Source organism: Pinus tabuliformis, chromosome J (genome assembly GCF_031772625.1).
Source record: "Pinus tabuliformis cultivar Carrire ecotype Pingquan chromosome J, CPIR1, whole genome shotgun sequence".
Classification (NCBI taxonomy): Eukaryota; Viridiplantae; Streptophyta; class Pinopsida; order Pinales; family Pinaceae; genus Pinus; species Pinus tabuliformis.
The window spans coordinates 795,210,709-795,237,703 of record NC_142295.1 but is presented as its reverse complement, the minus strand read 5'-3'; the positions used below and the strand labels follow the sequence as shown (position 1 = coordinate 795,237,703).

Here is a 26,995-nt window from a genome sequence, read left to right as displayed (position 1 = left end):
CTACCACTTTGGGGGGCAACATAGGGCTCGGTCGCCCCAGAATTCCAAAAAAACGTCGTTTAGGGCCTCAAAACGGCTCCGGAAATTCAGGACCCGAAAAACTGCTAAAAATAGTAAACTGTGCTACAATTAAGGAAACTGAAAATGCTGAGAAAGACAATGGTGGGGGTCCAGGTGGACCTGGCAGGTGGCCACCAATATCCACCTGGATCAGCAACTTAGAGACCTAATGTCAATATTGTTGTTATTCCTAAATAAAAAAACTCTACAGACATGAAGGAAGCTCTAGGAGGAATTTCAACTATAAAAAGTGACACCTAGTTCCTTTTCTGGTTAAGATGTTGATCTAGTAGTTACTGTTGTTTGAATTAATTTTTTTAGCCTTATGTTTGTTATTATTGTTATTCATAGTCACCACTAACATCCTAGGTTTGGATTGGGAAGACATGGTAATTTTGCAAGTTTGTTTGGTTGTTGAGGGTAGTCTTAGCTATGTTCTTGGACCTAGTTATAAAGTGCATTTCCTTACTGTTGTTTCAATTAAATTTAATCCTTAAATCTTGAAAATTGTAAAGTCGCCATTTAAAGTCTAACACTTTTGGAGACACTCGCAGACATCCCAAGAATTTCAACTAAACAAAGTGATCTTTCTGGTTAAGATGTTGATCCGGTTTAGTTCTTTTTTATAAACTGTTATTTGACTTAAATTGTTTAGTCTCATGTTTGTCAATATTGTTTAGTTCCATTAAGTCTCTAAATACCAAGATCTAAACAATATTTCTATTTTTTCTTCGAGATAACTCTAGATCCGACAATGCAAGAGCATCCACAAAAATGCCAACCTGCATAGATATATGAATTACATCATAAGATATATATGAAAGCATTTTTGACACTTTGATTCAAATGGGATCCTGTTCATAACTTATTTTTCTCTTCCGTTGCCTTCTACTCGCAGTTAGTTTATTTTTAAGTTGCATGACAAATGATTCAATGCTGCACCGTTTTCATTCCTTTTGATATCATCATCATGTGCGCCTCTACTCACATATTTGCATGCTTTTAGTATTGAATTTGCCGAAAAGATCATTTGGTTTTCTACATTCTTGTCATTTGAGCATACCCATCTATTTATTGTTGACTGTAATGCTTCATAAATTTTTGCATTGCATGTTTTCCCTAGGTTTCCACCTTTTGGTCCTTCGAGCAAACCCCTATACTTATTGTTGATTGTAATGCTTCATAAACTTATGCATTTCTTGTTTTCTTTGGCGCTATCCTTGAATTCTCATTTTGGTTCTTTGGCAACTTAGAGACCTAATGTCAATACTATTGTTATTCCTATAGATAACACTCTTCAGACATGAAGGAAGCTCTGGGAGGAATTTCAACTATAAAAAGTGACATCTGGTTCCTTTTCTGGTTAAGATGTTGATTTGGTAGTTACTGTTGTTTGAATTAATTTGTTTAGCCACATGTTTGTCATTGTTGTTATTCATAGTCACCACAGATATCCTAGGTTTGGATTGGGAAGACATGGTAATTTGTCAAATTGTTTGGCTGATGAGGGTAGCCTTAGTTGTGTTCTTGGACCTAGTTATAAAGTGCATTGCCTTACTGTTGTTTCAATTAAATTTAATCCTTAAATCTTGAAAATTGTAAAGTCTCCATTTAAAGTCTGACACTTTTGGAGACACTCACAGACATCCTAGGAATTTCAACTAAACAAAGTGATCTTTCTGGTTAAGATGTTGATCTGGTTTAGTTCTTTTTTATAAACTGTTATTTGACTTAAATTGCTTAACCTCATGTTTGTCAATATTGTTTAGTTTCATTAGGTCCCCAAGTACCAAGATCTAGACAATATTTCTATTTTTTCTTCGAGTCAAAATCTCTAGATCCGACAATGCAAGAGCATCCACAAAAATGCCAACTTGCATAAATATATGAATTACATCATAAGATATATACGAAAGCCTTTTTGACACTTTGATTCAAATGGGATACTATTCATAACTTCTTTTTCTCCTCCATTACCTTCTTCTTGCCTTTAGTTTATTTTTAGGTTGCATGCCAGATGATTCAATGTTGCACTGTTTTCATTCCTTTTGATATCATTATCATGTCTTCCTCTACTCGCATATTTGCATGCTTTTAGTATTGAATTTGCCCAAAAGATCATTTGGGTTTCTACATTCTTGTCATCTGAACAAGCCCATCTATTTATTGTTGACTATAATGCTTCATAAACTTCTACATTGCTTGTTTTCCCTGGGTTTCCACCTTTTTGTCCTCTGAGCAAACAACTCTACTTATTGTTGACTGTAATGCTTCATAAAATTTTGCATTGCTTGTTTTCTTTGGCGCTATCCTTGAATTCTCATTTGGCTTCTTTGGCAACTTAGAGACCTAATGTCAATAATGTTGTTATTCCTAAATAAAACACTCTACAAACATGAAGGAAGCTCTAGGAGGAATTTCAACTATAAAAAGTGACACCTGGTTCCTTTTCTCGTTAAGATGTTGATCTGGTAGTCACTGTTGTTTGAACTAATTTGTTTAGCCTCATGTTTGTTATTATTGTTATTCATAGTCACCACGAACATTTTAGGTTTGGATTGGGAAGACATGGTAATTTTGCAAGTTTGTTTGCCTGTTGAGGGTAGCTTTAGTTGTGTTCTTGGACCTAGTTATAAAGTGCATTGCCTTACTTTTGTTTCAATTAAATTTTGATTCTTAAATCTTGAAACCTGTAAAGTCTCCATTTAAAGTGTGACACTTTTGGAGACACTCACGGACATCCTAGGAATTTCAACTAAACAAAGTGATCTTTCTAGTTAAGATGTTGATCTAGTTTAGTTATTTTTTATAAACTGTTATTTGACTTAAATTGTTTAACCTCATGTTTGTCAATATTGTTTAGTTTCATTAGGTCTCTAAGTACCAAGATCTGAACAATATTTATATTTTTTCTTCGAGACACGATCTCTAGATCCGACAATGCAAGAGCATCCACGAAAATGCTAACCTACATAGATATATGAATCACATCATAAGATATATATACGAAAGCCTTTTTGACACTTTGATTCAAATGGGATCATGTACATAACTTTTTTTCCTCGTCCATTACCTTTTCGCAGTTAGTTTATTTTTAGGTTGCATGACAAATGATTCAATGTTGCACCATTTTCATTCCTTTTGATATCATTATCATGTCTGCCTCTACTCACATATTTGCATGCTTTTAGTATTGAATTTTCCCAAAAGATCGTTTGGGTTTCTACATTTTTGTCATCCGAGCAAAAACCCATCTATTTATTGTTCATTGTAATGCTTCATAAACTTCTGTATTGCTTGTTTTCCCTGGGTTTCCACCTAGTCCTCTAAGCATACCCCTCTACGCATTGTTCACTGTAATGCTTCATAAAATTTTGCATTACTTGTTTTATTTGGGGCTATCTTTGAATTCTCATTTAGGATTTTTGGCAACGTAGAGACCTAATGTCAATATTGTTGTTATTCCTATAGATAACCCTCTTCAGACATTAAGGAAGCTCTAGGAGGAATTTCAACTATAAAAAGTGACCTGGTTCCTTTTTTGGTTTAGATGTTGCTCTGGATTGTGTGTCACACATTGATTTTTGGATGCCATGACACATATTTTCTCCTTGATAACTATGACATGTGGAAGTCTGGTCTCCACAAGTTCTGTGACTTATTTTTGTTCAAGAAAAAAGTTTAGTGAAATATTTATTTTCAATAAAAGAAAAAATGAATGCATGTGGTTTGAGAATTAGAATATGTAGTTGTCAGTTCAATTTAAAGTTTATCTCCATGAGTTTTGTTCTTTTTCATATGTAGCTAGCCATACTAGCCAATACTCTGCATTATGGTTGTCGTGTTTTCCAATCAACTTGAAAATGATTCACAATATAGAAAAAATAATAATAATAAATAAATAAATAAACATTCATGAAAATAACACTGAAATAAAAATTATGAGAAATGAAAATAAAATTGTAAAAAAAAATGTGTTGTAATTGAAATAACTAACCTGAGTATACTGTCAAATGTTTTGTGATGGTTTGTCTCCAAGGCTAGTGAATTTTTGAATGTTAAACATGCAACTTCAACAGTGGTTGAACTTCTTTTATAGTTTTTTGCACTTGAATTTAATTGCTGGCATGTATGGACATAGATTGCAATGGCTTCATTTTGAATGGGTGATATGGATTGATTTGGATGTGATCCAATGGTTGGGAATTTGTTTTTTGTTGATCCATGTGCTTTGATCTGTTTTAATGGGAAATAGAATGGGTTGGGTGTCAGTGATTGAACACATTGGGTTTAAATGTTGAATAACACAGTAGTTGTGGCTGAAATATATTCACTTTTATTATGTGCAGGTATGGATATGCACTTGGGATACATAGCTTTAGTTTTTATGAGTGAGAGTTGAAGTGATTGCTACTTTGTGCTTCTAAAATAAACCATTTTGGAAAAATTTATGGTTTTATGTTTGTTGGGTCAATATGATTTGTACTCTTTAAGTATTAAGACACTATTTGTGGACACTCGTGGGCCTAGTCAATGTTTTGGGAAATTTTGAATATAAATTAACAGATATTTGCACTTACTGTTATTTATTTGTGTTTAAATATTGGTTGCACATCTCTCAATTTCTAGTGGTTTGGTCCCTACACAACATTAGACATCTCCCCTATATATATATATGGCCTTCATGTCTCCAAAAAAAATGGCATAATAGAAGAGTTTGTTCAATAACCTCATCACATAAACAGGAATAAAAAAAACAAATTGTTTGTGGCATATACCAGTTTTAAAAAGCATAAAGCAATGATTTAGTGTACATTAGATGCATATGCAGCGAGGAATCAAATGGAATTATGCACAGTATAGTACAAGTTAAAGTAGTTACTAATCAGTTATACTTGCTGAATAGTTCCTAGTGTACAACTTTCCATTTTTAGTAATTCAAATCCTTTGACTAATGATGATCAAAGTGGGTCAATTGTCTATGTTAGAATAATAATTCCGAAATACTACCAGTTTTGACTTCCTGAATCGGCATAAAAAATTCATCCTCTCGTGTTCAAATGATTTACAATCTTAATTTTCATCCAGCCATAACCTTTGGAATATGAAGACATGAGTTCTACAAAATTTTCAGGAAAACCCTTAAATCTTCATCGTACATGGTAACGAGATATAAACTGTCATCAACGAAACCTCCATGAATCAGACAATTTACAATAGTTCTAAATAAAACTACAGGCGGATCATCAATGTTCAGTATGCCCCTAACACCATTGATCTAAAACATTTAATCCATTGGATGGACGAACTAGTGAAGATTGGAAGAGAATCCCTCTGCTCCAATATATCTAGCACTTGCAAATCAATCCCTTCCAAAATCAACACCTTTTCCCTCCAGTGAATTACGATCGTCTTAGCCATTAAAATGGCACATCTGGGTAAGCATTACAAACAGTTAATATACAGTTAAAGTACTTTAACCTGAGCTCTGCGTAATCTTCCTGCAAAATTAAACTACCTACCCCACTCTAAATCAGGCTTTTTTCCCATACTAGGGCTAGCAGACGTGAAGTGGCCAGATTCATTGGGTTTTTCGGAGTTCATATATGCATGCCAGCCCATGAGATATGGCAAGATAAACTGCAAAACAGAATCAACTCACCACGTCAAATATTTACTAGCCATTAAGCTCAATGTTTATAATGTTCCAAAAGAAAATTTCGGGGATAGCATGGATGATTTATACCATACATTGAAAGCTGACTGCATAACTGAGAATTCCCCTTTTGTTATAGGCATAAACAAGCTCTCGTCAATATTGAGAGTCCTGTCAGAAACACCTACGGATAGCAAAAATATTATTAAACTGAACATATATAAGAACATCTTTAAATACGCCAAGGCCCTCAACGGCAAGTATATCAAAACAAAAGTTGTATAATGACACCAAAAGGAAACGAAATATTTTCTTATTTAACATATCATAACCATAATAGTCGGTATTTCAAACAAGACCTAAATATGGCCAAGGAAAATAAGTTAGCAAATAAAGTTCACTAGGAGGATTCAAGTGAACATTAACTGAGTCTAGTAGATCATGAGCAGAGTGCTCTGTCAATATCTGCACTTGTAGAATATGCCACCATTTTCTTTTATGGATATTACTGCAATGGTTTCAGTCTCATCCTTATGGAGTCAACTCAGAAATCCTACAATTATGCCAACTTTGAAATTTTGGAAACATTTCCCTTCCAGAGAAGCAAGCAGACAACTGCACCAGTACAAAACTGTATAATCAAACATCAAAATCTAAAATGCTCCCATTTTGGCACACTCTTATTAAATGCAGTGGCCAAACACATGCTCAATTCAACAATTTATCACATCACTAATCATTGAAAAGCTTCATTATGAATTACAAAACAACTTATGTCAGTGTCCCCTTGTGCCAGTGGATATTTCCTACTGTCTTGTTACAGATCTTGATCTCTTGTGGGGTTGATACAGATTTGATCGGAGTATTGCTGCAGACCTCAGTTCCATCAATCCCTGTATTTCTCCAATTAAATACAGGCAACTGAATCCTATATTTTTCTGTTATCCATAAACTCACTATGAATCACTCTTCTAAACGTCATAAACAGAAGCAAGACCTGATCAACAATGAATAACTACTAGCTGAGACCAAAATAACCACAATAGAGAGAATAAAAATTAAGTGCACTCCAATAAACAGAGATTAACAAACTTCACCAGACAACGGAATGTCCTCCAATGCCCTCATGGGATCATTAAAAACGCACCAAAAATGTCGCTCTACCTAGTATTGAATTCTTAATACACTCGTCATTTAATATCCCCAGAGATGTCATTGTGGTCTATTGTTAAAAAAACTATCCTGCAACTTATTTTCAAGGGATAAGAGAGCTCCAATATTCTGTCCAACATAGAAGACTCCTGAGAGATATCTCGGATTAAGTGTTTAAGGTTTTAGAAGACTCCTGAGAGATATCTCGGATTAAGTGTTTAAGGTTTTAATCTTATGTTTTGATACAATTATAATTTGGAATATTTTCATTCATTACCATGGAGAGTTGTTTGTTTGATGTTAATGAATTCTTGATACACTTCTGATCCTTAAACCGTTGTGGATATTCCACTGGACAGTTCGTCACAACAGATCTAATAATATTATATTAAAATTTTGAAACATTCTACACTATTACAGTGTATTAAACTTTAAGCCCTGTGGATTTAACTGTAATTAGTGCATACATGCAAATGGAAATTATGCAGAAAAGTAGAAAACGACAAAATAAGCGCGCGCACACACACACACAAAACACAAGATATGCTCTTTGGGAAACCTTTTCAGGAGAAAACCCAGCGGGAAGGTGAGGTCGCTTTGCTTTCTTTCTCTGTCTAGAAATATGGCTGCAGGTACAAAGAAATAATACTTGTTGCCCATGCGCTGCTACAATGCACAAATCTTCTCTATGTGCTCTATCTCCTATCTCTCATGGCTATCTTTGCTCGGCTATGGAAAGAAATGCTCTCGAAAGAATGGAATGCCTTTTCCTCCTAGTGGCCTGGTTATAACATAGTCCGGTAGCCTACTAGTGGTTAATTTTGACTACATCAACTCTTAACTAGAGTTACAATATAGGCTCTTCTAGAGTCTTTTACACCGTAATCGTGTCGCTAGCCCATTTTCCATCAATAATGGGGGCTGACATGGCATCCTCCCGAACTATAGGTGTGAAAACAGGAAAGTCAACTTCTAAGTGGCATAACTTTTGCATACGAACTCCGATTGACACGCTTATTGTGTCGTTGGAAAGGTCTCTGTGTGTAGAATAGCATAAAGAGGTGATGTACTAAAGCGGCAAAATTTTACCCCCAAAAAAGTTGTTTGATGCCTCAAAACGCTCGCGAAAAGTTTCAGACCCCGTTTTGCCAAACTAGGTCCCAACGGTAAAAACAGTCCCGTGAGCTTATTCCTCCACTTTTTCCACTCCAAATGCATCGAGATGGATGACAAACAATATAATGATCCAATCTCAATCAACTTCAGTGATTTAATATCCTCGGAGATGTCAATGTAGTCTATTGTTAAAAAAAACTATCCTAAAACTTATTTCAAGGAATAAGAGAACTTCAATATTCTGTCGATCCTAGAAGAGGCATGAAAAATATCACAAATAAGTGTTTAAGGAGCATCATGCAAGTTTGTACATATTTTTCATGAACATGTACACAATTTCTAATGGAGATAGAAGCGAGAAACTATAAAAGATAATGAAAAGATCCAGACTCCAGTTAATTATTTCTTTAATTATTTATTTGCCACTATAACAAAACTAAGGGACAAGTTTAAATGCACATTGATCATTGAATCCCTTCTCATCTGAAGAAGTATCAGTTCCACAAAGCAAGAACATAATTGCAGAGAGAGAGGATAGTGTTGGAAATACTGAGAGGGGAGTGAATCATTATTTCTCTTCAATCAATATTTTTAACTTCACAGAGCATTAATTATCATTAACAATTCATAAATATAACTTAATATCACATGAACAGTAAACAACACCATTCAACAATGCACAACCATCAAGAGAGTAGACAATGGATTTTTCGGTGGAAACCCCTCCAGGACAAAAACCACCGAACGCTTCTTAATATTTGTCTTCAATAAAATGTACATCAATATTTTTAGCTTCAACTGAGGAAGGCTCCAACCCCCTGGTTTATAGGCTCCAACCTCTAGGATGCTCAAACGCCCTATTTACCAATTGCAACCAGAAGGATGCTCCAATGCCCTAGTTTACAAGTTGCAACCTAAAGGATTCTCCAATACCCTATTTACCAGTTGCAACCAGAAGGACGCTCCAATGCCCTATGCAAGCTCCAACCTACCCTAGCACCACCCTGCCGCTCTAAAGTATTCTTAGGCTCCAACCTAAAGGAGACTCCACTCTCTTGCCTTGCACCACTCTGCCACCCAGATCAGGTAGTTGAAGGCCACTGATGCACCTCATGGGAAGAAAATGTCAAATTTTGCTAAAGATGGATGTGAGGATGCCCCTATCATTTTGCAAAGTAGTGATATGTGTAGAGGTAACAATGACCATCAACCTTTTTTATTACATTGTTGGTTAATATGTTACTTTTGCATAATTGTATGTTTGATTTTGGGGCATCATCTTGTGCTATGACTAAGAAAGTCATGCATCAACTGAACTTGAGGATTTCTACACCTTACCACAACATTTGTGTTATGGATTGGAGGATTATTGAAGTTTGTGGTTTGATAAAAGATCTTCAAGTTCACTTGGCAGTACATCTTGATATTATGATCACCATGGATATTGTGGTGATTGACGTGCTTGATGCTTGGGGGATGTTATTGTCTAGAAAGTGGGGAGCTAATATAGGGGGTAGTTTGCAAATGGATTTAAGTTATGTTATGTTAAATTGACAACTAGGGTCAAACTCCATGTGGGTCATCTTATTAATGGCAGCTAATATTTTTCTTGGATCCCTCTCATCAAGAGGTGTAGGATTGATCTAAGGATCATCCAATTCCGATAAGTATTCATAGAGTTATGAATTTATTTGTGTTATAAGGCAATTTGTCAAGGTCAGACAGCAACCAAATAAACCCCACTTGTGCTCAATGTTTTAGTATAAAAAGGGTGGCTTGCAAGTCATTTGCACACACTCTTCTTGTGATCTCTTCCTCTCCACTTGTCTTTGGGTTTTGGTGGGAGGAGAGATCCTAAGAGTATACGCTGGCCTAAGTCTCATGATGCCCTAGCCGCAGTAAGGAGGATGCCCTAGCAGCAGTCTGGCCGCAGTCAAAGGAGGAACATCTAGACGCAGTCAAAGGGAATATGCCATGCCCTAATCCGCATTCTGAGAGAGACCTTAACGCTGTCATGGAGGAGAGAAGAAGTCTAAACACTGACCTAAAGGGAGATGCCCTAACTGCTGTTCTATACGAGATCAAGGCACAGTCAAAAGAGAAGGCTCTACGCAGTCAAGGAGGGAGCTCTAATCCGCAGTTAAGGGTGGCCCTAATTCACTGTTAAAGAGGCCCTTATACGTTGTCCTAAGGTGCCCTAATCCGCGGTCTGTTGAGCCCTTATTCACAGCTAAACAATGATCATATTCCGCAACAACTGGGCCCTAATACACAGCTAAGAGGAGGTTCTATACACAGCTAATATAGGCCCTCAATCAAGGCCCTAATCCGCAGTTAAGAAAGGTCATAATACACTGTCCAAGAGATACTTGTACGTAGTCCAGAAGGAGCCTTAATATGCTGTTAATGAAGGCCCTAATATGTTGCCTGAAGCAGCCCTTATCCACAGTCCTAAGGGAGCATTCATCCACTATTAATGAAGCAACAAAGGTAGCCCTATAACGCAACAAGGAAATTGCATGTTTGTTGTAGGTGACTGTGTGATAAAGGAAGCTGATATAGACATGCCTTCAGGACTGTTTGATAAGCCATAGTTATACAGTAAAGGAAAGCGTTGAAGTCTGCTCCTTAGTGTTGCTGCATTAATGATGTTTATGTAATTGTTTTGAGGACATCTACTTCAGAGTTGTTATGTGCTAGACCATAGGCCATAGCATCATAGCAAGGGTTTCTTAGTGATTGCGTGGAGGGTTGTTAAATGCTACAGCTAGACCGAATTTGAAGAAAGGAGGACACAGGTCTGTGTGGGCAGTTTTAAGGTAAGGGAAAAAGTTGTTTTGGTTGGCTGTAGGTGACAGTTAGTGCAGCAGCATGATCACAGTATGTACAGCAACATGTACAGTTAGTGGAGGCAGTATGTACAGCAGCATGTATGGGTACAACTGTGAGTGGTGCAGCGTAGTGCACCATGATGGGTACAACCATGACTGGTTGCATCTCAGTGACAAGAGCAACTCAGTGAATGGGTGCAACACAGTGATAGGTGCAGCATGATGATGAGGTGCAACATAGTGACGTGCAGTATGGTGGAGTCACCTTAGAGGATCTGTTGAAGCAATCTGCCTTCACCTAAGTTCAGATCAACTACCTCATGTGACATCTTCTTAGAGAAGATCTCTGCTCTTATTTTGATAAGTCAAAATGTTGACTTTTGATGTATATGTACTATCTCTCTCTCTATTGAACTATTGAAGATCATATAAGAAGAATTGACGAAGGGTTTCCCCACATTGGGGTTTGTCACTGGCTAGTGCCACATCTTGTGTCCTCTTGTCTTGGCTTGTCTTCTGCGATTTATATTTATGTTCTATCTGCAGTTTACTTTAATGTTGATGTGATTGCTAATCTGGAAAAGATATTAAGCTAACTGTTAAAATTGAAATAAATTGCTCTCGCATAGAACATACCTAAATTTAACATGGTATCAAAGTTGAGGTGCAGACAATGCCCAAGCAAGAGTGAAAGAGCAATCACCAAAAACAGTTGGGAAAGGACAAAAGGATCAATGGATTCCTCATCCCTCTTCAAATTCACCAAGGGTGAAATCAAAGCAGAGAACATTATCAGAATGTCGCCACGGAAGCTTATGATGGCCTACCTAAAGATCACTTCATTGGAAAGTCCAAATCTAAGGGTGGAAAGAAAGACAGATGACTTGTTCGGCCATTATGCTGCGGAGTGTCCGAATGGCAGGGACGCATCACTTGATGATGATAACAAACATTCCTTCAATGATTAAAGGAATGACAGGTAATGCAAGTCATTAAGAAAACAGCGGACTCTTCAGAGAAAGCAAGGAACCCCAAGTAAGAAGAATCAAATGTTGTTTCTGATAAAATAAATAAGTGTTATCTTGTATTGGCCCTTTCCTTCAAATTCTTTGGGAATCTGGCTTATTGATTGTAGTGCTCCAAGGCACTTCATCGAATAAAAGGGTGCTCTCTCTCTAATTTGGTAGAGATGGAAACATTCGTGGGATTATACTTGGAGCCGATGCTACCTATCCCAGAAAGGGTGTTACCCCTCAACTGAATGAGGGTAACTCGATTCATTCACAGAATCTCTTTTATGTACCTAAACGCAAGAAGAACTTGATGTCCATTTCGGCAATGGAAGTCAAAGGTTTTAGGGTGGCATTCATCGATGGAAAGGTACTTTTTTGAAAATAGAATTTTCAAAAGATGTTTTTTCTCATGGGTTCAGGGTTGGCAATTTGTATCAAGTTGCAGGATGGTCCATTAGGGATCATGTCAATTGACATATCTCATCTATAACACCGGAGGTGTACTTATGGAGTCGTACCCGATGTAAGTCAGATGGTGACAGGGTGCCTAAATTCAAGAAGAGCATGAAGGTACATGTCTGAGATGTACTGAAGGAAAATCCTACAAGGGGACCATTCCCCTCATGTAGCAGGTCCAAAGGTTTGGAACAACCCGAGGAGTTTGAGATTCATGATCGGGAATCTCATGTATATAGGTGGAAGAAAGCCCTCTGTGGCTTGAAGCAAAACACCCCAGGCATAGTATGAAAGGACTGATAGCTGTCAAATGAAGCTGAGATTCACTAAGAGTGAAGCCGATCCAAACCATTGTTTGAAGGTTCTGGATGATAGACCTCTCATACCGGCACCTTCTAAGAACGATCTATTTCTGATATGTGCTGACCCTCTCACTTGTAGAAGTAAGAGGGAGTTGGATTCCGGACATGGAATGGTAAACTGCAAGCCCGTGACTACCTCGAGGATCTTAACTTTCAGAAGTTATATGGTGATGATGCCGGACCAGATTTGGGAAATGCCTCTAAGTTTCATAAACTCATTCACATTGATGTTCTTGGTGAACTTCCGTCCAGACATATGTTTTGCAGTGAGCATGATGAGCTCATATATGGTTGAGCCCTGTTGGATTGGTGCCAAGAATCTTCTGAGATATCTCCGGGGCACAATCTCTCATGGATTGAGATATACTGTCGGAAATGTGAAGCTGCATGATTATTCGAATGTTGACTGGGCAGGGAATGTGGAGGATCGCAAGATCACTTCTGAGTGTTGATTCTCTTTGGATTCTGCTTCGATATCATGGATGATCTGGAAGCGAAAGTCAGTTGCTATAAGCACCGCCGAGACCGAATACATAGCTACGAGTATGATCTCGTGTGAAGCTGCCTAGTTGTGGAAGCTCTTTAGTGAGTTGTTTGTACACATGATGAATACCATTGCTTTGACAACCAGGGGGTGATTCGATTGTTGAGGAATCCATATTTGATGATTGCTCCAGCAGATAGACATCAAATAATACCTTATCTAGGATATGCTAAGTCGATGAGCGAGGAGGCTCCATCGCATTGAGACTGATGTACAGGTCACAGACATTTTGTCAAAACCCCAAGGAAAGGTCAAATCTGTGACTTTCCCGAACGACTTGGAGTCGTTGAGAGACCTTCTTATAAGGGTCCTGCATATTGCATGCATTGAGCTCTGAGAGCTCTGGGGGGCTTAGGGTACTTACTGGAGCAACACGCGACCATAGGGTGACTCACCCCCCCTTGTGGTGCGTTGTGTACAAAATGAATGGCTCAGCCTTCCTTATGACACCCCATGGCGACTATGGAACAGGATGATTAGTTCTCCTATGGGCCGAAATGATTAGTTCTCCCGTGCCGACTGTGGGACAGGATGATTCGTTCTCCTGCGGACAAGATGATTAGTTCTCTTGTCGAGGCATCCTACCCATGCAGTCAAGGACTCACAGGAAGTACCTCTCATCTTATCAATGAGCAGGGAAATAGGGTTAGGCACCATAGTAGTACTACCGATGGACGCATCATTGTATCTACTGTACTCCCTATGTTAGGATGACCTCCATTGATCTAGGATCAATGAAACTGATCTGGGATCAGTATGAGCGGTTTGAGACACTCTCTTGTGATATTGATCTGGGATCAATAAAACTAACTTCGGGTCAGTAAGAGTGGTATGACACACTCTTCTCATATGAAACTGACTTCGGGTCAGTAAAGAATGGTACGAGACATTCTCGATCAATTCTTCTTCTTCATGGTTCAGCAGAGCAGAACAAAGCAGTGCAAGGCACTGATGGCAGAGATAGTACAGTCAGACAGATGGATCAGCGGATGGAGTTCTCCCTAGTTGAGAGGGAGTGTTAAAATTGGCAACTAGGACCAAACTCCATGTCGGTCATCTTATTAATGGCAACTGATATTTTTCTTGGATCTCTCTCATCGAGAAGTGTAGGATTGATCTAAAGATCATCCAATTCCGATAAGTATTCATAGAGTTATGAATTTATTTGTGTTATAAGACAATTCGTCAAGGTCGGCCAGCAACCAAATAAACCCCACTTGTGCTCAACGTTTTAGTATAAAAAGGGGTGGCTTGCAAGTCATTTGCACACACTCTTCTTGTGATCTCTTCCTCTCCACTTGTCTTTGGGTTTTGGTGGGAGGAGAGATCCTAAGAGTATACGCTGGCCTAAGTCTCATGATGCCCTAGCCACAGTAAGGAGGATGCCCTAGCAGCAGTCTAGCTGCAGTGAAAGGGAATATGCCATGCCCTAATCCGCATTCTGAGAGAGACCTTAACGCTGTCATGGAGGAGAGAAGAAGTCTAAACACTGACCTAAAGGGAGATGCCCTAACTGCTGTTCTATACGAGATCAAGGCACAGTCAAAAGAGAAGGCTCTACGCAGTCAAGGAGGGAGCTCTAATCCGCAGTTAAGGGTGGCCCTAATTCACTGTTAAAGAGGCCCTTATACACTGTCCTAAGGTGCCCTAATCCGCAGTCTGTTGAGCCCTTATTCACAGCTAAACAGTGATCCTATTCCGCAGCAACTGGGCCCTAATACGCAGCTAAGAGGAGGTTCTATACACAGCTAATATAGGCCCTAAATCAAGGCCCTAATCCACAGTTAAGAAAGGTCCTAATACGCTGTCCAAGAGATACTTATACGCAGTCCAGAAGGAGCCTTAATATGCTGTTAATGAAGGCCCTAATACGCTGCCTGAAGCAGCCCTTATCCACAGTCCTAAGGGAGCATTCATCCACTGTCAATGAAGCAACAAAGGTAGCCCTATAACGCAGCAAGGAAATTGCATGTTTGCTGTAGGTGACTGTGTGATAAAGGAAGCTGATATAGACATGCCTTCAGGACTGTTTGATAAGCCATAGTTATACAGTAAAGGAAAGCGTTGAAGTCTGCTCCTTAGTGTTGTTGCGTTAATGATGTTTATGTAACTGTTTTGAGGACATTTACTTCAGAGTTGCTATGTGCTAGGCCATAGGCCATAGCATCATAGCAAGGGTTTCTTAGTGACTGCGTGGAGGGTTGTTAAATGCTACAACTAGGCTGAATTTGAAGAAAGGAGGACGCAGGTCTGTGTGGGCAGTTTTAAGGTAAGGGAAAAAGTTGTTTTGGTTGGTTGTAGGTGACAGTTAGTGCAGCAGCATGATGACAGTATGTACAGCAGCATGTATAGGTACAACTGTAATGATTGCAGCATAGTGGAGGCAGTATGTACAGCAGCATGTATAGGTACAACTGTAATGATTGCAGCATAGTGGAGGCAGTATGTACAGCAGCATGTATGGGTACAACTGTGAGTGGTGCAGCATAGTGCACCATGATGGGTACAACCATGACTGGTTGCATCTCAATGACAAGAGCAGCTCAGTGAATGGGTGCAGCATAGTGACGGGTGCAACATGATGATGAGGTGCAACACAGTGAGGTGATGTATGGTGATGGAGTCACCTTAGAGGATTTGTTGAAGCAAACTGCCTTGACCTATGTTCAGATCAGCTACCTCATGTGACATCTTCTTAGAAAGATCTCTGCTCTTATTTTGATAAGTCAAAATGTTGACTTATGATGTATATGTACTATCTCTCTCTCTCTGTTGAATTATTGAAGATTATATAAGAAGAATTGACGAAGGGTTTCCCCACATTAGGGTTTGTCCCTGGCTAGCGCCACATCTTGTGTCCTCTTGTCTTGGCTTGTCTTCTGCGATTTATATTTATGTTCTATCTGCAGTTTACTTTAATGTTGATGTGATTGCTAATCTGGAAAAGATATTAAGCTAACTGTGAAAATTGAAATAAATTGCTCTAACATACAACATACCTAAATTTAACATGTTACCATCCCTAATAGTGAGGGCATCATGGTTGGGTTGGATAGAGAAATGGAAAGAAAGTATCATGTGGAAAATCCCAAGAAGCCTTATAATGAAATTCTGTATGAATTTGATGACTTCGGAAATTATGCTATCTTGGCTAACTTTATTGTTCCTTTAGAGAAGGAGGTGGAAAGTATGAAAGATTGGATTTGGCATAGGAACTTTGATGGGGCCCATTCAAAGTTTGGTAAGGGTGTTGGAATTGTCCTTACTTCCCCCCTTGCTCATATATTCAAGTTTGCCTATAGATTAGAATTTGATGCAACTAACAATGTCGTAGAATATGAAGCTTTGTTGTTAGGTATAGAGTTGGCAAAAGATGTGAAATTAAAATGCTTAGTATCAAAGGGGTTCTGATTTAGTCATTCTTCAAGTAAAGAATCAATTTGCTTGTAAGAATGATAGATTGAAGGAGTATCACAATGATGTTTGGGATGATATGGGGATGATATAAAATATTTTGATGCAATGGATCTTCAAACAATTCCAAGAAAAGGAAATAAACAAGTTGATGAGCTAGTTGTTGCTACATCTACTTTACAGCTTGGGGAGGACTTGATGGGTGACAAGATTAAGATGGAAGTTATTTTTAGACCATCAGTTCCTGACAATATTGAGCATTGACAAATCTTTAATGATGAAAGCCAAGTGATTAGATTTTTGAATAATATGGAGGAATTTTCTGATTTTAAAGTTGGCTACAAAGAAGAGGGTTGCAACTATGTGGAGTGTAATGAAGTATCAAATCCCACTCCTAGGGATCGTGTAGCCATGGAGCAAATGTTTGATAGGCATGATGTTGTGAAGAGAAAAGAGGATAAGAAAATTGACCCAGGGGAATTCATTGAAGTAAACATTGGTACCCCTCATGATCCAAAGATGATTAAAATAGGGAAGGGTACCACTAAGGAGGAAAAGATAAAATTAGTAAATTTACTTCAAGAATATAGGGATGTCTTGGCCTTTCCATATGATGAGTTAAAAGGATATAGGGAAGATGTTATGGAACATATTATCCCTCTAAAGGATGAAATGCCAAGCCCTTTAAGCAAAAACTTCGGCAAATAAATCCTAAGTAAGCCCTCTTGGTGCAAAAGGAGTTGCAAAAGATGCTCCAAGTTGGAATCATAGCTCACACTAGGCATTCCACATGGTGTTCAAACTTGGTTATTGTGAGAAAGAAGAATGGGTCAATCAAGCTATATGTGGATTTTGTTGAGAAATCTAGGGCATTAGCATTAGGTGATTTCTCTTCTATTAGTGACTGCTTGTGAATGCTTTGTACTTCTTTAGATTAAGATCTTCTTCTTATTAGATTATTAGTGTTCTTCTTCATCAAACAATAACCAATGCATGAACATAAATAGACAAGAAACACAAAATGTAGGTGTCTCTTAAATAGGTAATAAGATTTCCTTTCGTTGTTTGGAGGCTGACTTCAAGAGGATGGCTAGTGCTCGACGTTGGAGGGATTTTAGACATTTTGTATACTCCTATACAATCTTCATAAATGACATTGACTCTATATGACAAATCCTAGAGCTCTCAATGGGAGCTTATCTAAAAATAAAACCTCTTGCTCATGAAACCCATGAAGTAAGGCATAATAATAATTTTATTTTTCTTCTTTACATCATTTGCAAAAATCACAATTACATGTCATTATGAAGACTAAACCTAGTTACACTTCTTCAACACTCCCTCTTAACCAGGGAGGTATTCATAATGGTACTTGGTCATTCTCAATCTGAAGAATTTCTCATAAGAAGAATCGGATTGGTAACCTATCTGTCTAGCATCATATCAACCAGCATTGTCACAGAGCAAGGCCTTGACTAGCAGCTCTATCCACATGATCAGAGCACAATGCTGGCAAGACCAATGATTCATAAACACCATAATCATTGTCTCTCAAGGTACATACTCCACTCGAGTGTTCACAGAGTATGACCTACTTTGGACTATTCTTATCTTGGATAGCCAGTCCTCAAAGAATATCGGTCCACAACTACTCTTATATTGGATGCCCTATCTCATACCTCGAAGAGTATCGGATGCCGGAAGATTACCCAATCCTCCATTCTGTCTTCCCAGGTGAAGACCATAATGTTGTGTCTATATCTCCCTCTCAATTAGGGAGGACATATTAATTCCAATAATGGAATGCACCCATTCCTACGAAAGGAATGTACCTAAGCTCCCTCTTGGCTTAGGAATTTCCAAGTTTCTTCCAAGTAAGAAACTTGTTTTCATTATACAGTGATATGGGGTTTAACGGTAAGTTTCGCTGGGTGAAACCCACGAGATGAGGGTTCAAATCTCATTGAGTATATATATGACCTGTTGTGTCTTGGCTAGAAGAGTAGGCGACACCATAGCAGACGTCTCGGCTCTTGCTGAGGCATAAGTTTCCTACTATTGTGTGGCTTGCAGGCTGTTGCACGTAGCCTAGGTTTATAGTGGCAGCCAGTTAGATTTGATCCTGGGTCTATTCAGGATAACTCTCACCAGTTACAGATTATCCTAGATTTAAAGAAACAATAAATAAATAAATAAATAAAAACTTGTTTTCAGGCTCCCTCTTAATTGGGGACCTACAACAGCTCCTCAACCAACTGCTTGAAGAGCTCCTTCCTTCAATGTCATGAATTTTTTTGTCAAGGAGTCTTCATCTTTTGTGGCTTCTTCATAGGGCACAGACTATCCATCACTTTCATCCATGGGTCAGTCATGTCAACATTAGAAAGTGATCCATTAATCTTCATCAGGCCTTGCTCCATGTCATGTTGCGTTCATCATGCCATATTTTCTTCGGAAGGATCTTACATCCTTCTACATGGTCCTTTTGGAAGACATCCACAGTTCTTCCCTTGGCAAACCTACGTAAACCCATCAAGATATTTGTTCAAAAATAAGAAATGAACACTTAAATCAAAATTACCTTTGTGATGGTCTTTCATCATGACATCTTCCACTGTGCATCAGCATCCTGCATACATGTTGACACATCTCCTCAATTGTAGTCAACCACTTCATACTTCATATGAAGACATGTTATGTTGATTTCATCTAGTGTGACCCATGCCTTCCGACATCTTTTCATAGGAGGAGATTCCTGACCTTTGATCATGCTTCCCATGATAGAGTCATGATCCATGTTACCTGCAACAATAAGACATGACTTTATAATAATTAATACAAGCATACATACCTCATTTACCTTTAGGTCATCTAGGCTTCTTTCAGCAACTTCCTTGATTGAAAGGATCTTCAACCCCTTAATCTACTTCATCTCTTATGTCATCATACCATCATCCCATGAATTCCACAAGTTGGAGTTCTTGATGAAACACTTGCTTCCACTCTAGATCGGTGAATCCTCCAATGAGGATTCCTTCAGAGAATCTTGAAGATCTTGCATATCCCTATCTAGCAAATGTTTCCTTTTGACTTGATGTATGATGAGACTTGTCCTGGATGACTTCTTCCCCTTAAGTTTCCAATGAGGTTCTAAAGAGTTATATCCTTCATAGTTAACTATCAAACATCTTTCATGTTTCATATGGTGATGTCACGAGCTCTTACTTCTAATGTTTTTCTTCCTCGTTGGATTTCCTTCTTTCAGCATCCTCCACTTCTTTGGTGAAATGGAATTCTTCTCTATTGTCCTTCTTAAGCTTAGGACAATCTTTCTTGTACAACATTGATTCTTAGCATAGTGCACCAAACTGTCTTCTTCTATCTTGCATAGAACCCACAAGTTGTTGAATGAGATAGCCTTCTTATCCTCATGGACATTTGTTACCTTGTTCATCAATTAGTGCATTTAGAACAATGATGATTATCTCCTTATCATCTCTCCCAAATCTTGTTGTTGAGATCTGATGAAGATATCCCTTCATCCTTTGATACCTTCAATTTTGTGTAGATGAGATCTAAGTGATATGACCTTTCTTTATCGCATCTTCAGAGAATAGTTCTACCAGTTTATCATATATCTCTTAGATGTCTCCAATCCTGCTACATAGGGACAAGGGATCTCTGATATATTTCATAAGAATCCCTTGAGCCCTGTGATCCCTTTCCATCCACCGCATCCACCTGGATCTATCCCCAACCCTACCAAGTTCTCTGTTGTTGGAGTCGCTCCCTTTGACCTAGAAGACTTCCCTGCTTTTTTCTGCAAAACCTTCTTTGTAGACTTGTTCTTTCCCACCATAATCTGTGAGCTCTACTCCTCCTCTTCATCATCATGCTGGTCAACCCAACTACCAACTAGCTTAACTGAAATTAAGATACCAGTAGAGGCTCCATCTTGAGAGCTTTATCTTGCTCATGCTCAACCATCACTTCTCTACTTTGCGCACTACCTGCTGCTCAAGGTTGCACCTGCAAATTGTAGAGACTCTTCACCCTCACACCTATCTGCTTCTTACATCCAAAAGCTTAGTGTTGGAGGTATGCCTTACCTCCGTTGAAGATGACATCATATCCCTTAGCCTCAAGGGTGGCTACTGAAACAAGATTTTGCCTCAATCCTGGAACATAAAGAACATCTCTGAGCTGAATGGAATTACCTGACTCCCTCTAAAAGCCGACAGTACCAACTCTTCTAGTTGCATACTGACCATCATCCTCTGGCTCAATCTAAACTTGCGTGTCCATCTCCTTAAGGTGGCTGAAGTTGTTCCTGTTCCCGATGATGTGGAAGGAAGCTCCTAAATCAATATACCACATACTGCTATCTGTTGAGCTTGCCATGAAAGCTATCAATAAGAAATCCTTCTCAAATTGGGCAAAAAAGTCATCTACCTCTGTTGATGTAGCAGCATGACCCTTCCCAACCCCCTTCTTCTTACTAGACACATAGAAGCATAGTGTCCAAACTCATGGCAATGGAAGCACTTAATCTTACTTGGATACTTCTTCTTGCCCTTCTCGTTGAACCCAACCTCTCCTTGGCCCTTCTTGCCCTTAGTCTTGCTACCCTTGCTTGTCAAGGCACAATTCTCTTCATCCTCTCTCATAATTGATCTCCCTTCTATGGTTCCTATTTGGATCTCTTCCTGTATGCAGACAATCCAAAACCTTTCCCACTTTGGGAAGTTCTCTCTCCCACTAACAGCATCTTGGAACCCTTTCCACGACTTGTGAGGTCCAAGTAAGGAAAAACTCACAAGATCATGATCAGATACAACTTCGCCCACCCCACCTAGTTCATCTCGTACCTGAGTGAACCATGGGTCCATGACAAATATGGGACAATGGGCTCATCCTTACTCATCCGCATACTCCTCAACTTCTCCTTAAGAGCAAGCTTCCTAGTATCACCGGTACTCTGATACAACTTTAGGATTGTATCATATATCTCAAACCTTGTCTTAATCTCATGGATATGAGACACTATATGATCTTTGACCCCTTCTAGAATGATCCTCTTTGCCTTGATATCATTCTTATTATGTTCAACAAATTTTTGGGCATCTTGTGGTGGTGGGATAGCCTACTTCACGAATTCTCCCACACCATTATCTTCCAACACTACCATAATCCTCCCTTTCCATGTTATGATGTTTGATGCTCCCTTTAGACAATGATTTGCTGTCAACCCTTGGTAAGCCATCCTGCTTCCCCTAAGAGCTCTCCAAAAAACTTGCCCACTAACAGTCTTGTAGTCCTTCACAAGAATTTGTACTTGGGGCTCAAATTAGTTTGCCTCTCCTATCAGTCTTGCAGTCCTTCACACAAACTGAACTTAGGACTTCTTCTGGCAGCCCTCTAATAGTCTTCCAACCTATACACGAGTTGCCCACTTCTATTCAAACAGGACCTCTACCAACCTAGCATCAACACCATACTTGAGAGGAATAACATAACACCATACTTGAAAGGAGGAATATCATAACTGAGGGATCAACTTCTTTCTCAATTCTTATAGACCTATGCTTGTACAAGTGTCAGCAACCTTCGATCTTGGTTAGGGTTGTTGTAGCAACTGCTATAGCCCTCCTCTCGACCTTTTATTACCTTCAACACCTACGTTAAGCCTTCTTCTAGCACCCTTTCTACCTACGTTGTGTCTGGAATCTACTGGACCCCGTAGCAGCTTCTTTTGAGGCCTTTCGGCCCTCCCAAATCTTTATTACAGGAGCTCGATCTATCTCCAAGAGACACAGAGCTATTGTGGCTTGTTCTAAGGAGAATATGCCCACTAATCCTGCACAATAAACCTTCCAGACTTCAACCTTGTCACACAGCCACCACCTACCCAATCTCGATTGCTGTCAAACACAAGAAGAAACATTATCTTGGCATCCTTTCACTTCAGACCAGTGTTTTTAAAACTGATTGGTCCTAACCAATAACCAGTCAAACCGGTCGCTCAGCAAGGCCACCAGTTGGAACCGGCTGAAAAACCCGATCAGGAAGGTGCTTTGGCCAATTTTTGGCCCTAGCCGGTCCTAACCGACTGGTTTAGGACGGAATCGGCCAGTTAATGACAGAACCAGTCGGTTTAGGACGAAACCGACCAATTTAGGATGAAACCGACCAGTTTAGGACGAAACCGGTCGGTTTGACTACAAACCGACCGGTTCTATCCTTAATCGGTCAGTTACTATATAATGTTTATGTGAATGTCAAGGTCAAATTGTCAGATAAAGGAGAGAGAGGGTCAAGGTCAAATGTGAAGCTCTGTTACCATCCATGGTCAAAGGAAATAATCTCACTATGGAAATCTAACTAAAAGGAACTAGATTCATCATTCAACCTAGAGGATATCTCTCTATCTAGAAGAGTTGACCCTCTACCAAAAGCCAGTGAAAGGTGGCCACCTATTGGTTATGTGTAAGTTGTCTCCAGATCACATACAACCACCCCTTCTAGGCCTCATTGCCAAGGGTTGTCCTTACCCCTAATGTTTGACAAATTTGAGCATCGAAATGGCATTGCACTCTATCCACCTCTTTGTGCCTCTATGCATTGGGAGCATCGAAAAGAAAGATGTTATCCTCTAAGTAGTGCCCAAAAAAAGTGTTGGGACAAAGGATATGAGATCTAAATCTAAGTGCCTCTACCAAATATAACACCGGGCAACTGTTGAGCTAGCAACAACTCCCCCAAGTTGTGCCTTTGGTACAAAAGGATAAGAAAAACTTGTATACCCTTCCTGAATTTTTTTAAGCTTCAAGATGTGCAGCTAGTAGAGGTTGTGACTCAAATGAAACAAGCTTGAGTTGGAATCAGCGTCCATTGCCACTTAAAGTCCACCTACATCTTGAAACAACTACATTTTACCTACAAGCTCCTTGTTTCACATTAGATCTTTAGCTTCTGTTGTTTAAAGCCTTTATGGCATTGAGCTTATGACTTGTGAAATTTGTGGAATGTTGCTAAGCCTTAATTTTCCATCTACTAGTCCCTCTTTTATCTTCACCTCAAGTCTTTTGTTGAAGTTTTCAAGCTTTAACACACCTCCTCAAAAGTTACTCTCATTGTGACACTTTTCATGTCACTTGAACTTAGAACTTGCTAGTCCCAGCAACATTCACTAATTTTTGGCAACCTTCCATCTTTGTAATATGGCATGCATCATCAAAGCTTTTTAACTTTTTAATACTTATTAATTTTAGTATGTTCTATGCAAGAGAAATTTATTTCAATTTTCACAGTGAGCTCAATATCTTTTCCAGATTAGCAATCACATCAGCATTAAAGTAAACTGCAGATAGAACATAAATATAAATCGCAAAAGACAAGCCAAGACAAGAGGACACAAGATGTGGCGCTAGCCAGGGACAAACCCCAATGTGGGGAAACCCTTTATCAATTCTTCTTATATGTTCTTCAATAGTTCAGCAGAGAGAGAGAGATAGTACGTTTACAAAGAAGTCAACACTTTGACTTATCTAGATAAGAGCATAGAGCATCTCTACAAAGATGATACATGAGATCAATTGAAGACATGCTGCTTCAACTGATTCTCCAAGGTGACTCCTTCACCTATCGTTGTGTTGCGTTTCGTCATCATGCTACACCTCACCGTGTTGCACCATGTTGCACCCATCATCACTATGCTGCATCTCATCATGCTTCGTTAATCAGTATTGTACCCATCATTGTACTGCATTATGTGCCATTGCTGCACCATGTTGCCATACTGACCTATGTGTTGGCTGCACCTTGCTTGCTTGTTGTCTCTAGCATGCTTGTTGTCCTTAGCATGCTTGTTGTCACTAGCATGCTTGTTGTCCTTAACATGCTTGTTGTTGCATGCTAGATGTCCCTTGCATGCTCGTTGTACCAATACATGCTTGTCCCTTGCATGCTGCTCTCCTTCGGAAACAGATGCTCCAGCTAAAACCCTGGACAAACACTCTGACAGTTCCCAGCAATTCTGGCTATTCCCGACAATTCCAGCTTCTGCCCTTTGTGTCAGCGCCTGCCCTCTGCGTTAGCTTTCCCGACAGTTCCGGTTGTTCCTGGCAATTTGGGTTGTTCCCGACAGTTCCAGCTTCTGCCCTCTGTGTCAGCTTTCCCGACTGTTCCGGCAGTTCCCAACAGTTCTGGCAATTCCAGCTTCTACCCTCTGTGTCAGCTTCTCGATTGTTCCGGCAGTTCCCGACAATTCCAGCTGTTCCCGGTAGTTCCGACTTTTGCCCTTTGCATCAGCATTCCCGGCAGTTCCAGCAATTCTGACTTTTGCCCTCTACATCAGCTTTCCCCGCTGTTCTGGCAGTTCCGGTTGTTCCCGACAGTTCTAGCTTCTGCCCTCTGCGTCAGCTTTCCCGACAGTTCCGGCTTCTGCCCTCTGCACAGCTTTCTCGGCTGTTCCGGCAATTCCGGGCAGTTTCGGCTTCTGCCCTCTGCATCAGCTTTCTCAGCTGTTCCGGCAATTCCCGACAGTTCCGCCTATTCCCGACAGTTCCGGCTGTTCCCGGCAGTTCCGACTTCTGCCCTCTGTGTCAGCTTTCCCAACTCTTTTGGCAGTTCTGGTTGTTCCCAACAGTTCCGGCTTCTGCCCTCTGCGTCAGCTTTCCCGGCAGTGCTGGCTTTTGCCCTTTGCGTCAACTTTCCATGCAGTTCCATTTTCTGCACTCTGCATCAGCTTTCCCGGTTGTTCCAGTAGTTCCAGCTTCTGCCCTCTGCGTCAGCTTTCCCGGTTGTTCCGACAGTTCCAACTGTTCTCGGCAGTTCCGGCTTCTGCCCTCTGCGTCAGCTTTCCCGGCAGTTCCGACTTCTGCCCTCTGCGTCAGCTTTCCCGGCAGTTCCGGCTTCTGCCCTCTAGATTAGGGCAGTGTTATCCCTTAGGATCTCTCCTACTACAACCCAAAGACAAGTAGAGAGGAAAAGATCCCAAGTGTGTTGAAATGACTTGAAGGCCACCTCTATTTATACTAAAACGTTGAGCACAAGTTGGGTTTATTTGGTTGCTGGCCGACCTTGATGAATTGTCCCATAACACAAATAAATTCATATCTCCATGAATACTTATCGGAATCGGATGATCTTTAGATCAATCCTACACCTCTCGATGAGAGGGTTCCAAGAAAGGTATCAGCTTCCATTAATAACATGACCCACATGGAGTTTGGCCCTAGTTGCCAATTTTAACAATCATCGAAGCTTTTAACTTTTTAATACTTATGACAAGGTGAAAATCTCCTAGACTTTGAACCTTTTAAGCCTATGTCATTTGATCAACCGCCTCTAGCTTTTGATTTTTTGTATCAACCTATGGCACAGAATTTGCAAGTTTTGAAGTTCAAAGTTACCACAACATGTTGCACAATGATGTACCTTTGGGTATCAATAAAGGTGGAATAAGACCATAAGAGCCACAAATCAAAAGAAACAAGTTTGGAACTTTCAATAATGTGCATCAGATCACATGTAAATGAAAGATTGAAAACTCCAATCCTTATGATAGGGAGCAAAAGGAAAAGAATTTGCAAATGTTGCATTTTGGAAGCTACTTAAACTTTCAAAAAATCTCAACCTCACCAGAAAGTAAAACTTCAATATCAAGTAAATTGCAACAAGGAAAAGGTCTTATCATGGTAAGTTGTAAATAAAGGCGACATGTTGCAAACATCATAATGACTAAAAGATTCAACTCACGCAGCAAGACACATAAGAATGACTGAAAGATTCAACTCACACAACAACACACATAAGACGGATCAATAGCGATGCACCACATCACTAGTTGCAGATTAGGCTGAGGCATCCTCAGACTCTGAACCAGATGATGTCTATGTAGCTCCTGATGATGATCATGTGTCTAGTAGTGGTGATGAACTTGATGATTGATCACGTGTGCACTATATACTTGTAGTAGGCCAATGGACTCATAGCTTGCAGCATTGTTTTTGGACTTTATAGGCCATTTAGAGCCTCATTGCTTATGTATTTTACTATTTTGTCGATGATATGTATTGCACTCGGTGCCATTTTGATATATTCACCTTTACATGGTATAAAAATGAGCAAACTTTGCATATTTTGTCTCTATTGGCTTGGAATCATGGTTTTAAATCTTAAAAATAGTTTTGTTTCATTAAAAATTAATTATTTAATGTATTTCTCTAGAATCGGTTCGTTTAGACCTAACCAGTCCCGGTTCGACCAGTTCCGGTCGGCAAACCAATTCATTAGGTGGACCGGTCCAGTCACCGGTTCCGGTTTTAAAAACATTGCTTCAGACCAACACCTAAGGGACTCTGCTGCCACAGACCTCCTTTTCCTTGTGT

The 26,995-nt window shown here is 39.5% G+C and overlaps 1 protein-coding gene across 1 annotated transcript in view; it reads right to left on the bottom strand.

Annotated features, from left to right (window-relative positions):
- Positions 1–4,930: 4,930 nt before the first annotated feature.
- LOC149229119 (single-stranded DNA-binding protein WHY1, chloroplastic-like) overlaps positions 4,931–26,995 on the bottom strand; it is a 118,480-nt gene continuing 96,415 nt past the window's right edge. The window contains exons 7-9 of the mRNA XM_089378475.1: positions 5,812–5,900; positions 5,583–5,700; positions 4,931–5,494 (exon numbers count right to left, since the gene is read on the bottom strand). Coding sequence (XP_089234601.1) covers positions 5,481–5,494; positions 5,583–5,700; positions 5,812–5,900 — 221 coding nt within the window. The 3' untranslated portion in view covers positions 4,931–5,480. The remainder of the gene's footprint in view (positions 5,495–5,582; positions 5,701–5,811; positions 5,901–26,995) is intronic.